The 14,226-nt window shown below is 37.5% G+C and overlaps 1 protein-coding gene across 1 annotated transcript in view; it reads right to left on the bottom strand.

Moving 5' to 3' along the window:
- The window catches only part of LOC136872184 (neuronal acetylcholine receptor subunit alpha-7), a 511,170-nt gene that overhangs the window by 125,601 nt on the left and 371,343 nt on the right, over positions 1 to 14,226 (bottom strand). The window contains exon 12 of the mRNA XM_068227358.1: positions 9,848 to 9,957. Within this exon, the coding sequence (XP_068083459.1) occupies positions 9,848 to 9,957 (110 nt within the window). The remainder of the gene's footprint in view (positions 1 to 9,847; positions 9,958 to 14,226) is intronic.

Raw genomic sequence — 14,226 nt, 5'->3', positions numbered from 1 at the left:
GTCACATATTAAAATCACGAGACATAACCATAATAAACTGACCTCAATGAAAGTATCAATAATGGAGGTTCCCTTACCCAAGAAAATCATACAATTTAAGATTATATAAAAAATATATTCATAATCAAGTCGGTTTTGAAGTTCAGTGAGAAATTAAGGAAAGAAACACACACTCTCACCCTCACTCAATTTAATGTTATATATTTCTGTCTTTATTTTGATATACGCATTTCTATAACCGTATTCTTGAAAAAGAGGAATACGTCTTGAACGATGCGATTTATGCAATCTTTATAGTGTGATTTTCAAAAGTTACAGAACTTAATTAATGCTTTCCGTTTCGGAAGTGTTCTTGCAGATGTTGTTTCTTAAATTCTATACAGGAGAATTGAATGAAATACGAGCGTATTAATAAACTGCTGCATTCGTCATTTCTCATCAACTACGTTATTAAATGTATTATTCGAACATGCTTATGCTTTAGTTTAAACCAAAGTTTTGTGGACTATCCGTACTATTCTTCAAATAAGTGTAGGTCTGCGAGGGTGTACGCCACTCGCTGCAGGGCCCGTAGAAAATAGTAACTTTCTCCTTCATTTGAAGAGCAAGATAAATAATGTGCATAAGAAAAAATGTTTAAAATTAATGGGCATTTCACATAATATTCTACAGATTTTACAATAGAATAGTGCAAGAGGAAATTTAAAGAAACTATTCTGGTCTTCCTATTGATTTTTAAATGATATATACAGTATATATCTCTCGAAACATTCTCCTGGATGAGTAGACTCTAAATACGAAATTTGGTCGAGATCTATACAGCCGTTTACCCGTGATGAGCAGACAAAGACATGAAATCTAAAAACCACCGATACGATCTTGAGTTCATCTTGAGTTCACCTAAAGCGGACGAATATAGTCCATCAAAGTATGGCCAAGCAAATGACATTAAAGACAGCGGACCACCTACAATTTTATTCATAAGGTAGTTCCAACATGCGAGATGAACGGTAACTGTAAGACGTCGTATCGGCAAGTAGAGTCCCTAAATTGTATGGCTGGCGATACTGAATGGAACCGAAGAAATAGAAAATAACTATAAATCACTACCTACAGTGTTAACAGGAGAGAAAGAGTAGGGATGGTCCCTGAGTGATTCCGCTTACGTGCTGAGCACTATAAGTGGAAGCAATGCCAGGTGTAGGTAGCGACACCACAAGCGCCAACTCTCGTTCAACCGTTCAGCACCTGAGGAAGCAACTTACACAGAAAACAGAGTAGGCCATATACCATGGGCGATTTCTACGCTCTCACCCTGAGAGGTGAGTGGTACAGATGGGTGATAATGAAGATTAAGAAGGCCTGCGTATTACCGCACGGTATACAGGGTTTCTCTTATAAACCCCGACCGTCCGGCGGCGTTTTTACTCTCCAGAACCTAAGCAGCACTACGGGAGGCGCGCATAGTTCTTGACCTTGGAAGGAGCGTTCACGTGTTCGACTTAACTTAGCATCAGTAGCCAGTCTGAATCTCTGGATTTTTAAATTGTCATAACATTTCGTACAATTAGGGACCGATGACCTAGATGTTAGGTCTCTTTAAGCAACAAGCATCATCATCATGTACGCATCCGTAATGTACAATGAACTTACATACACATAGCAAGTGCACTAAACCACAATATGAAAAATCTTTTCGAGCAGTGATGATGATGATGATGATGATGATGATGATGTTTGTTGTTTTTTTTCTAGGGGCTTTACGTCGCACCGACACAGATAGGTCTTATGGCGACGATGGGATAGGAAAGGCCTAGGAGTTGGAAGGAAGCGGCCGTGGCCTTAATTAATGTACAGCCCCAGCATTTGCCTGGTGTGAAAATGGGAAACCACGGAAAACCATTTTCAGGGCTGCCGATGGTGGGATTCGAACCTACTATCTCCCGGATGCAAGCTCACAGCCGCGCGCCTCTACGCGCACGGCCAACTCGCCCGGTGTTTGTTGTTTAAAGGGGCCTAACAGCTAGGTCATCAATTCCCAATGGTACGTGGTGCAACGAACTGAAAAACGATAGTTAAAACTTCAAAATGTATCCACTGACTAAAATATAAAACAAATGATGATGAAGAAATGACCATGAATCCAAAACAATCAGTGGATCCAATTCACAATGCCGTATTTTCTGAGATGATGCTTGTTATAAAAAGGGGTCCAAAATCCAGGTCACCGGCCCCTCCTAACATGGTGTTCCTCGCATGGCGATACTAATCACAGGTACTGTACGTCACACATAATGGTACCACTCTCAGGCAACTCGCGGGCAACGCTGTTCCCGTGGTGTTCTTCACATAGTGGCACTACTGAAAGGCAACGTAGAGCCGTGGTGTTCTTCATACAGAAGTACTACTCATCGATAACGCAGACCCATTCTAAACACAGGGGAACCGACACATTCCAGCGCAGCGTACGGCACCTTTTCTCGCATGGACATTAGTCCGCGCAGCCCAGTGCATCCCCCTCCCCCCGCCTCGCAGAAGTGCCTCTGAAGTTTTGTGATCACTATACTCAACACTACACCACTCTACACGTGTTAGTGATACGTTAAACAAATACGAAAGAAAAAAAGGAGAATAAGATTACATTTTAGTGTAATTTGTTTTCCGTAGCTTTAGTTGCTACAGAGATTTCAAGGCATCTATGCTTGTTAAATATTTTCTCACAGGAGTTGTTTCTATGTACTGGAAGCCAATGACACGGAAATGTCACATTTAAATCTCCTAAAGTGTCACCAACCTCATTCGGGACAGAAACCAAAATCGTGGGGACAAGAGGGAAAATTGATCAAAGATTAAATGCTGGAATGTTTCAATTTAACTTACCGCGGGAGTTCAAAACACAAGATATTTAACACTGACCTGACTTTTCGGAAATTTCAGTAATATCCGATAGCATGTCGCTTAAATCCAGTTATTCAAATGGCATTAAAGGACACGTTACTCAGTAACTTTTGCCTCACCTTCCTGAAAAGATGATGTTACTGTGTGTTAGAGTAACATTTCATTCCCCTTATTGTTCATTATTTTAAAGCTGTCTGCCGCCCGAATTTAAAAATTACTACGAGTTGTATATAATCGCTGATTCATTGAAGTTTAAGTATGGGTAGGATACAGGGTGGCCCAAATAAAGTGTAACAAGATATATCTTAAATGAATAGATAAAACCGAATGTTTTGTCTTCCAAATGCTATTGGTGGAAGGGATCTTCCAAATTGTGATATGGGCAATATTTTTCTGGGCCTCCTGTTGGAGCCCCGGGAGGTGAGAAATTCAGAATTTTAAAAGTAATCGTCATAAAAATTATTGATATTTGGTTTCCTTCAATAAACAAAGCAACTTACTTACTTTCTAAAATGAATAATTGTTGAGCAGTTATACGGTGTTTAATTTAGGTTAGTACACTTCATGCATGAACTTCAGGCAATACATCTTTTTGCTACTTGTTTAACGTCACACTGCCAACGGCCGTAGCCGTGTTGAAACACCGGATCCCGTGAGATCTCCGAAGTTAAGCAACATTGGGCGTGGTCAGGAGTTGGATGGGTTGCCACGCGCTGTTGGTGGGGGTAAGGGAATGGAGGAGCGGAAAGGAACTGGCCACGCTACCACACGTAAACTCCGGCTCAGGAACACCTCTGCGGAGGTTCGGACCTGCCTTTGGGCAGAATAACCCTTACCTTACCTAACATCACACTAACACATCGAAAATTTTCGACGACGGAAGGGGGGGGGGGGGGGAAGTGCTAAGAATGGAAAAATTTCGATCGTAGTCTTAATTAATGTGCAGCCATAGCATTTGCCTAGTGTGAAAATGGGAAACCACGGAAAATCATCTTTAGGGCTGCCAACGGTGGGATTCGAACACACTATGTCCCGAATGCAAGCTCACAAGAGCGCGACCCTAACAGTTGGCCAACTCTCTCGGTGAAATAGGTTTTAAGATAAACGGTTTTACACTTCTCAATAACATTAATCAATTCATAAGTTATACAATAAAACCGAGAGAGTGATTTGATAGAAAATTATGATGTCCTTTCATGAATGTTTTAATTAAGTTGTTTCTTTTTTTTTTCTAAATGTTATTTATTCTAAATTAGTTTCGACAGACTGAAAAACCTAATAGTTATTTTTAAAATGCTACAGGTATTTTTATTCTCCAAATTTATCCAAGGTTTAATGTACTGCGGTTCGAATTTCAAACTCATTTTGCGTTTTATAATGATAAATTTAAGTATAACGGAAGCTTTACATTTTAATTTCATTTCTCCCAGTCTTTTGAGTAGCTTTGGATATTTTAGTGCTCTTGACGTTGCCCTATTAGAAAGCCGAGGTCAATTAGAAAACATAATTCTCTAAATAATACTTTTGGACGATGTACTTTCGCCACGTTCGGCAAACGACAAGAGTGTCAGTATGTCGGCTATCGCCTTCATAACAATAAACTGTCATGGCTATGCTCACATACCCGTGGTACCTGGTTTTAGAGTAAACTATTACGCGGATTTTCGCAAACAATTTCGGAAATAATATGCTTTCAGTTCTGTATTTTGAAATGAAACATAATTAAATCATATACCAGATACCATTGAGAATGTTCATCTAAAGTTTCATGAAATTACGCACAGCAGATTAGACGTAATGTCGTTTAGAAAGACAGACGGATAGAAAGACGTAATTTCATTTGTAGACCTATACAGAGAGATTATACAGAGGTTGAATAATAATAATAATGCTATTTGCTTTACGTCCCACTAACTACAGGTTGAAGAATTTCAACACGAAGGCACCTATCATCTTTAATTATAATGTGTCTTGGCAGTAGATGCTCTCAAAGCAACCTTCTCACGGTCAAGATCTAGAACACCCTACATTATCCACGAGACCCTGGGGAAATAGCCACCTAAAACCCATCTTTCTGGCTTGTAGGTCGTTCTCTCAAGAATAAGACCACAGTATTTAGTGATTAATGAACTGCGTGATGACGTATTAATGTTAACCTATCAGTCATGTCCTTGACATAGAAGGGCTGTATTTTCTTTCCAGCATATTGAAATATTTTCATATGACTTGTACAGAAAATACTCCTTACCGCAAGTGGCTTCTATCACTAGAGCAGAAATGTTAGCTATCCATTCAATCATCATCTATGTCAATGTGAGTAATAATTCAAGACAAACGCAGTCAATGAACTTCATCACATAATCATAGTATCTACGGAGATTTATAACTTAATGTTCTCTCACTACTTGTGGGGAAAATGGTAGGCGCATGGTCTTCCGTGTCAACCTGACAAGGCAGCAACTATTGTCGCTAAATAGCTGGGTGATTTACCTATTTACAGCACAGATTCAGTTCACAGAGGAGTTATAAATCCTTCGTAGTTAGTGTGTAGCAATGGAGGGAAAAATACGTAGTTTTCAGTTACACTTCGTCTTCGTCATTAGTGGCCTTAGCGACAGGATTACCAACAGGCTTCTGTGCTTTTTGATTCGAGGACTCTCTACACCTTTTCATATTCCTGCGGCAGGGGGCATGTGATCTGGATGCAAAACCGTATACTACCTAAGAAGAACTTTTAGTTATAGGGCGGGAGAAGAAAGGCTGAAGGACAGAAACTTCGGTCCAAAGATGTTCTGAAGCAGCTTATGGACCACTGCAAACAGCGTAGTTTGGCTTGTGAGTGCTCCAAATAGCGTCACACGATGCATAAGCAAACTGAAGATGGCGAAAAGGAGTGGCTGCAGGTGTTGGATGACAAGCGGGACAAAGTGAAGAACAGACGGAAGCGCAAGATCATATAAACCTACAATGTCAACCGTGTTCTTCAGTGCACCACCCGTCACCGTCTCTTCAAAACAAAACTTGGGTTCAGCAGTCATGCCCGAGATCATGAGAAAAATAGGAATGACATTATGCAGTATTCGCTGTTGTCGGATACGACTTATCTCAAGTTTGAGAATTCAAAAATGAGAAAACCGAAGTATTTGTTTCAAAATTGATACTGAAACTAGCAAATGTATCCGTGCTTCGCTACGGTATTCTATATTGTATACGGATATCTAAGTAAATTACTGTACATTCAGTGAATAAGATCTTTCTTTAATTCCATGTCTCTGAGCGTTATCCGAGAAACAGCATGGGGAGGTTCACATACGTTGCTTCTAATATAAAGAGCGAGTTGCAGAGTTGTGATGATGACGGCAGGTCCAATAACCTACTGCCATTCGCAATCGATTTGTGAATTTTCATTATAATGGCGGGCCCCATTGCCTGCTGCGCCGTCACAATATATTTGGGGAGATTTCGTTGAAATGACAGGCCCCATTTCCTACTTCTAGACAGATAACAATCGAGGAATTTTTATTATAATTGCAGGCACTTTCCCTACAGCCAGTCAAAATTGAGTTGTGCTGTTATCAATATATGACAGACCCCTTTTCCTAACGTCAGTCAGCTTACTGCCACTTACACCGAGTTTGTGAGTTTCCATTATAATAGCAGGCCACTATGCCTAACGTCAAGCACATTTTAGATAGGTAAATTTGTTTATAATGGCGAGCACCCTAGCCTACTACAAAACACAATCGGGTAAAGGAGTTTTGAAAAATTTGCATGCTTCCTAGCCTTCTGCCAGTGAAATCGAAAAGAAAAATATTCATTATAATGGTACACAGGAGTTGGAGAAAGACCCCATTCATACTGCCAGTTAAAGTCGATGTGGGGAGTACTGATTAAAATAGCAGACGCCCTCCTGCTGAGAGTCATTATCAATTATCACACCCTTTCTGGATCGCTACAAATCTACTTCAGTGAATAAATATAGATCGACATACGAATTTTATGAATTTTTACCTTCATTTGAAGATTAACTGCTCTAAAAGGTACATCATATCGACAAAAGGATTGTAGGCCTACGATAAGACGCCATATATAACGGTCTAAATGGCTGGTCTTATGATGTGTTCTCGTATCTCATCTATTTATGGGTAAGATTGAGTTAGAAAGGTTGAATACGGTGAAATTTTGGCAAGGTTTTCTCACAATGAATTACTTTTCGGACACATATGTGACAGCTACAAACATAGAATTTGGTACACATATATCCACTGCGTGGGCAAAGCTTCACGTAGAAGTTGACGATCCTATCTTTCGGATAAGTTAATCAAACTACCAATTATACCTGTAAAAAGTGCAAAAAATACGTACAATCCAGAAATAGAGCCACATTTAACGTATAAGGGATACAGATACGACAAAAAGTCATAGGACCAAAGTTGTAGATCACTCCAAATTGAACTGAGAATGTGCCATCCGTTTTGTGATATGACTTACCGTTTAGCCACCAAATACCTGAAAAGGAAGGTCTGAACCGTCCTTAAAATTGCCTCCATATTTCGATATTTTTGGGGGGTAAAAATAAACATTTTAAACATCTCGTAATTTTTCCGTCGGTTACAGGCTAAAAGCTATACGTTTGCTAAATTTCAATTTTCTAGCTCGTCTGGCAGATTATGCCGCCATCTTGATATGGGGGAGGGAATTAATTAGGATTTTCAGGGAACTTTTAAGCCCATGAAACCTATAAGTTATCGTTTAGGATAAATATAACCGACTGCGTTCTTATGCTAAGCCCCAAATTTGAGACTCCCAGCGAGACCCCTCAGGGTATTTTGCAAATTTTCTATTTTTCTAGGAATCCTGAAGTCATCAGCTTTTCTGGTACCAAGTTTTAAGTTTCTAGGATGCCTGGAAGTGCCTCATTAATTCACGTCTATTTTAATTTTATACCTTAACTTATATATACAGTACAGTATAGAACGTATATAGATCGTTCCAAACCGACTTCCATTTATTAATATGGGTTATATTTAACCCCGTTTCCTAGGGGTTCTAGGGACGTCCTGCTCCCACAGTATATTTTTCAGATAGTAGGTAATATTAAAAAATTCCGGAATGTTACTATTCACCTCAGCGACTGCGAAATCTATAGATTAGTCACTATTTTGGATTATTTTTATATATCGCTGCCCCTTGGACTCCCACTCCAAAGGGGGCTGAAGTTGGACTTAAAAAATTTCCGGAGTGTTACTATACATCTCAGCGACTCCTAAATCAATGGATTCGACGCTATTATCGATTATTTTTATATATCACTCCCCCTCGCCGCCCCTTAACGAAGGGGGCTGACTTGGACTTTAAAAAAATCCGGCGTGTCATTATTCATGTTAGCGAACCCGAAAACGGTGTATTCGACACCATTTTCTATGAATATATAACCCCCCTGAACCCCTACCCCTAAGGATGCTAGGGATGGCTTACCCCCACAGTGCTCGTCTCCAGATAGTAAGTTATGAGTGTACCAAATTTCTTTGATTTTGCTCCAGTGGTTTAGGAGGAGATGTGTCATTTGCATACATACATAAATGAGTACATACATACAAACATTCATTTTGATATATATAGATATGCATATGGACATAGCCCGTTCATATTTTTTATATTTTGTTGTCCAAACTTAGTGAAATTGTTTTCCGCGGTAGATCTAATCCGCAGACTAAGATTATGTTTTACTTAAGTGAATATGCTCGTAGCCCGCCTGGTGATCGTGAAGACGGTGAAGTCTAAATAGTCTGACACCGTGGTTAGCCGGTTCGAGTCCTGTTGGTCGAAAAATTGTCACCATCAAAATGTTGGCCGGCAGGGTAGGGGAGTTGGTGGTATACAATTTCTAATCACTAGATTGCGTGCCAAATGCCTGGATTAAATTCCAAACCTTCCGCAGTGCTCATATAGAGTGAGAGCATACGACACTGTTGATGGTGATTCGTCCATCGGATGGGGACGTCAAGCCTTGAGAAGACCCCTTCGTGCTATTTGACCGGAGTAGGCTACGTGCTGGCATCAGGTTTCACCTTCTCTCTTTCTACTATCATATATCACGTTATTTATGTCATCTCATTAACTCGTCTGATGAGGAAGGGCATCCGGCAGAGAAACGCGACAAGGGTTCGAGAAACAATTTGAATATGCTCGTATAACCTATTATAAGATAGTGCTTATCTTAATGTGTGGTATTCTAATGAAATACGTTTTTTTTAATACCTCAAAACTTTGTTGATAGCATTTAGCCCCTGTGGAGTGATAGGTCTTCTTTCACGGAATATCCTTTGATGGAGGAAATATCTTTAGTAATCTTCTATTATTGCAGCCAGGGATGATATGGAGTCAATTGTTAGCTAGAAACATGGTGAATACCTTCGTCGCAAAGACGGATGTCTACTTCATTAGAGCCGTCGGTGTTTACTCTGAGAAAGCTAAGTACTTCGTGAAAGGTAAAGTGTTCTATGAGGATGCTTCGTTTCATCTGGCAAAAGGCTGAAAGACTATCATATTTGCAATCATTACATTAACCTTTAGATCACTGACTTTGATTATTAAAATTCGAGAAACTTGCACAGTATAAACCAAACAAAAATCCATTAATTTTTCACACATGACTACATGACTATTTTAAAGAATTATACGTTGTCAATATCTCTACAAATGTTAAAGGAGTGAAGATTTCATTACTTACTCCTAATCATATATCACGATGGGCAATAATTTTCACTGAAAATAAATCTATTGACATATTTATTACCCCTAGTATTTCCTTCAAATACTGTGCATCATCTCTCTGAGATTGATGTGTAAGCTGCAAGTGATGAAGTCAGTCATTTGTTTCGTACAAACATTTACAGCATGACATATTTTTAAAGTTTGAAGAACATTAAAAAAATAAAATACCTACCCACTGTGGCATCTCATGGATATCTGCAGTCCGATGATGATAGTTGAGTACCACAACCGTTAGTACCACAGATGAGGCCACCATGAACATGATACAGTTGAAGTATGTTCCTGGAAGGAAGCCATCAGCAACACACATATTATTCAACTAGATATCGAACTAAAAATCCCTTACGAACTAGATCAAGGTCAAATGCAAGCACGCAGCAAGCTACCTCATGAGCCAAACAAAAATAATAGAGATACTCTACAAAATGAGAGAAAAAATGGAAAAGTCAACATAATCATCAATCATAATGTGTAGAAAACTAACATTCGAGATTATAATGTTGCATTGCAAAATCCAATCATACCAAATCTAAATATAAGGAAAGATATAATATTCCAAAATCTATACCATATTCCACAATTTACTTGCAAAGTGAAATAAATTACCTTTAACGGTCATGACAGATAATATAACTCTTTTTGGAATTCAAGCAAACAGCAAAAGTAAAATTTGTGATAGCTATAACAGGCTACAACCGTATCGCGGCCTCCTCTAAAGATTAAGTTCACAATATTCAGTTGATATTACAGGTCAAAAATTTGACCTGTGAATTCATGATTAAATTGATCTATTCATTTACTTTTTAATGTTGAACAGAATTTATAACTTATATTTTAAATTTCTTAGAAATGGATTTAATAATAATGATCAGCATATTGTTTTTGATATTAATCGTTAGAAATGAATGAGCACCACTTAATTTGTTGATCTATTACTTGACATATTATATTACATATATTAACAATATATTTTTCGTTGTGTTATATCATCATGGTTTATACTACGAGATCATGCTGTTGCATATTTTTTCTTTAGATATATGTATAAAATTAAATACAAAAAAGAAAATCCTGAATGTAAGCATAGATTCAATCAGTCAGGCATAACATGTTGAGCTGTTTGTTAAACTAGACTACAGCTGCTGCATCAGATGACAAGCCGAACACTAAAGAGATGCAATACTCATTCCAATTAGGGAGACAAAAATAACACTGCAAGGAGAAGTAGATGTGTTAGTTAATATTAAATAAATACTTTATAAAATGTACAAATAATACATAAATAAAATATATTGCTATCAAAATTTGCGAAAAACTTTATATATATTGTTCAGTGAGTGAGTGAGAGAGAGGTTTATTTAAGCGCTGAGCTCTTAAGTTTTACCTTGAGGGTCTCCAAAGCCATTCCGGGGTTATATTGAGGTGATGGTTTTAAGGCCGCGTTCCTCTCCTTGCATGATATTAGCACTGGATGCACGATAAAATACATTTTAGGAATCAAGGTTTTGGCTCTCTTCATCTTGATTATTATTTATGTACAGCTGTTTTATTATGATAGTTTATTATGTAGAACTACTTAGAATGTTATTAAAAATAACATTGTATTTTTAACATTGTGAATTAAGGATAGAAATCCTTTAAAAGTTCCATGGTTATGAGGAGGAAACGAGCCCACTAACTCAAAAGTAAAAGCACAATAGTATAAAGAATCAACACAACGTACGGTAGAATATGTACTGTATTTTATTTGAAAGAAATGATTATAGATAGATAAGAAACAAACGGGTCAGAGTCAGTTGATACTTGGAGGTGGAGGGTGCCCTATTAATTGAGAGTGTAATATGAAGATTATAACTCAAAGAGTAGGTGTACAGACCGATGAAGAGGACACCTTCCGGACAGCAGTCCTGCAAAAAGGACGTCAAGTGGCTCTCTTGAACAAAAAGAACAAAATTTAAATGGAGAAAAAGAATACTTTGAGAAGCAAAATCAAAATGCTTAGCCTCTCAGAAGTACTCTTCCTTACAGTACGAAATTTTAATTACATAATAGTAATACGTAGATGTTGATGATAACCATAGTAATAATAATAATCGGAAGTAGGGACAGAAAACAAATTAAAGCATTTGCAAAGGTTTAGGTACAGAATATTTTAAAACATTTGTTTAATTATTTGAGTCTAAATAATTTAAAAGCAAGCCCTTGACTGCTATTTTTTCACTTTTCATGAAAATATTTCAGGCAGGTGACGAATGCATGTACATATACCCTAAATATATATATTGAAAAGTATACCATTATAGCTGTACATGGGAATATATACAACCAATACAAGGGTTTCTGATAACAGCAGAGCGTTAGTTGATGTAAGAAGTTTATACTGTTTTTTAAAAATATTAATAATATTTATGAGTTTGAGGATAACATGCACACAATTTAATCACATTATTACAGTAGAATTTTAATTGGTAACTGCGTTTAAGATAAAGAATTGATAGGTATTTCATGCACCCCTGACTTCCATTGTATTCTTCCTATGATTTCTAATTAACATATAATTTTATTTATCAAGTGTAACTAAAGCACTGCCTTAAGACATGACATTTGTTTCCGAGATGAAACCCTCGAGGTGATTGTATATATTTAGGTTTTGTGAACCTGGCGACATCACTTATTTCGGAAACGAGCGAATCGATTGGTTCATACCCAGTCACACAGTTAGTTAGAAACTTGAATTAATGTTGGTTTTTAAAGTGCTGTTTTACAGGCCTAAGAGGACTGAGAGAATGCAAGGGAAGTCATAAGCGGCAGGGAGCATGAAGGATTGCATGCATCAGGAATACAGGTATTCGGAAGACAAAAGCTGGCTGCATTGCGCATTTTGGCCAAGAGCAAATAGAAGTCTTGCATCAGTCGTATAATGCTTCTAAGGTTCTTTTGATAAAATAAATAAAATACTAATTAAATTAAATAAATATTGAATTGATTTGTATTTCTTTATATATATATAAATGTACAATCCAAGCTGTAGTGCCTTGAATTTTAGTGGTGCACCATGCCACATCGGTCTTGTGAATACAGAAGAAATAAAGAACATGAGAAGATGACCAGAGAAAAGTGATTTCACTTATCTTTAATATTGTTTAAGCCAATACATATCTTTACTCTGAACTGGTACCAATTATAATTTGTCATGATTGGTGAACTGGTAAGGTAAGAATTAGGAAATTAATTAAACCTAGTCTCAGAAAAATTACGAAATGTGTTTTAGTAAATGCTAATAGTGTATGATGTAAAGTAAAACAGGAATTATGAGATATTAATTGCGTTTCAGCTCATGAAAACCTTATTTTCAGGAAGCTCACTTATAAATGTCATTCTAAAATGAACCATGGTTCCGATTATTCTACGATGTCAAGCATGTCAAGCCCTATTCCTTAGTCTCTGCAGGTTATACACTCTGACAAAATATTTTGATTAGTATGAAATACGGGAATACATAGAAGAGTAATCCGGTTTTTTTTTTCGTTTTTACTTTCAGTTGACGTGCCAAGAGATCATCACAGTCACCAAATATATTGTCCATATAATGAAAATTTGGCTCTTTCATTTGGCATCTCTTCAGTGCTGTTTAGTTAGTTCACTGCCTCGAAGAAAAGTTTTAGCAACGTCGGATTACGAAAATCAGCGATGTAATTTCTTCTCTTGATACCATCTTCACCATTAGAGAACTGAAGCATCCTCTATATATCATGCATATCTCTTCAAAGAGACTCCATTCACGTCTTATAATATCTCATCATCGGGTCATTCTTTTGTAATGATATAAAGCCAGAACAGTTTATGAAGGTGACAATGTTTTCTTTAGCAATGAACCGTGTTTGTATACGAACACAAGGTCAGATATCTGAGAGTCGAATGAACCGACGATGGTAATGCAGGCAACTATTCTTTAAGATCATGGACGTCCTTCAGTGGTTATAAGAGATATATTATCAGCATAGATGTGTTTCTTCGAGATTCTGTTACCACATGTCCTTCAATGGAATGTCTATAAAGATCAAGTGTTCACGCATCGCATCGCTCGAGTATCTTTGCAATATATTCATTATGTTCAGATCTTCATTTGACTAACCATATCTCCAGTCTTGTTGTTTGATGAAGGTAATTCTCGCATGTTAGAGCCATGTAAAACTTTTAATCCAGAGCGTCACAGGATGACATAGAGATCTACAGTATTTAATGTCATGCACACATCTGCACATTGTTACAAGAATCGCGGGTGTTCCAGTTGTGTTGAAGAATGGTTAATATATTTTACTTCCTCATTATTATAATCTGGGTACAGTTTGATCACGCTGGAATGCTGTGTGCACCTTAGTGAACAGTTGTGTGTACTGTTACTGTTATTGCAACTACTTCATAATACAGACTCCAAATCTATAATCATCAGATAACCAAATGGGAGCGACCAGATTCACAGTGTTCGTAGAAAATTTATTGTGAAAATATGTCTTATTCTAATAGTTGTAATAGTATTTCCCGTATATT

Source organism: Anabrus simplex, chromosome 4 (assembly GCF_040414725.1).
Source record: "Anabrus simplex isolate iqAnaSimp1 chromosome 4, ASM4041472v1, whole genome shotgun sequence".
Lineage (NCBI taxonomy): Eukaryota > Metazoa > Arthropoda > Insecta > Orthoptera > Tettigoniidae > Anabrus > Anabrus simplex.
The sequence above is the reverse complement of the archived record's forward strand: the minus strand, read 5'-3'. Positions and strand labels throughout refer to the sequence as shown.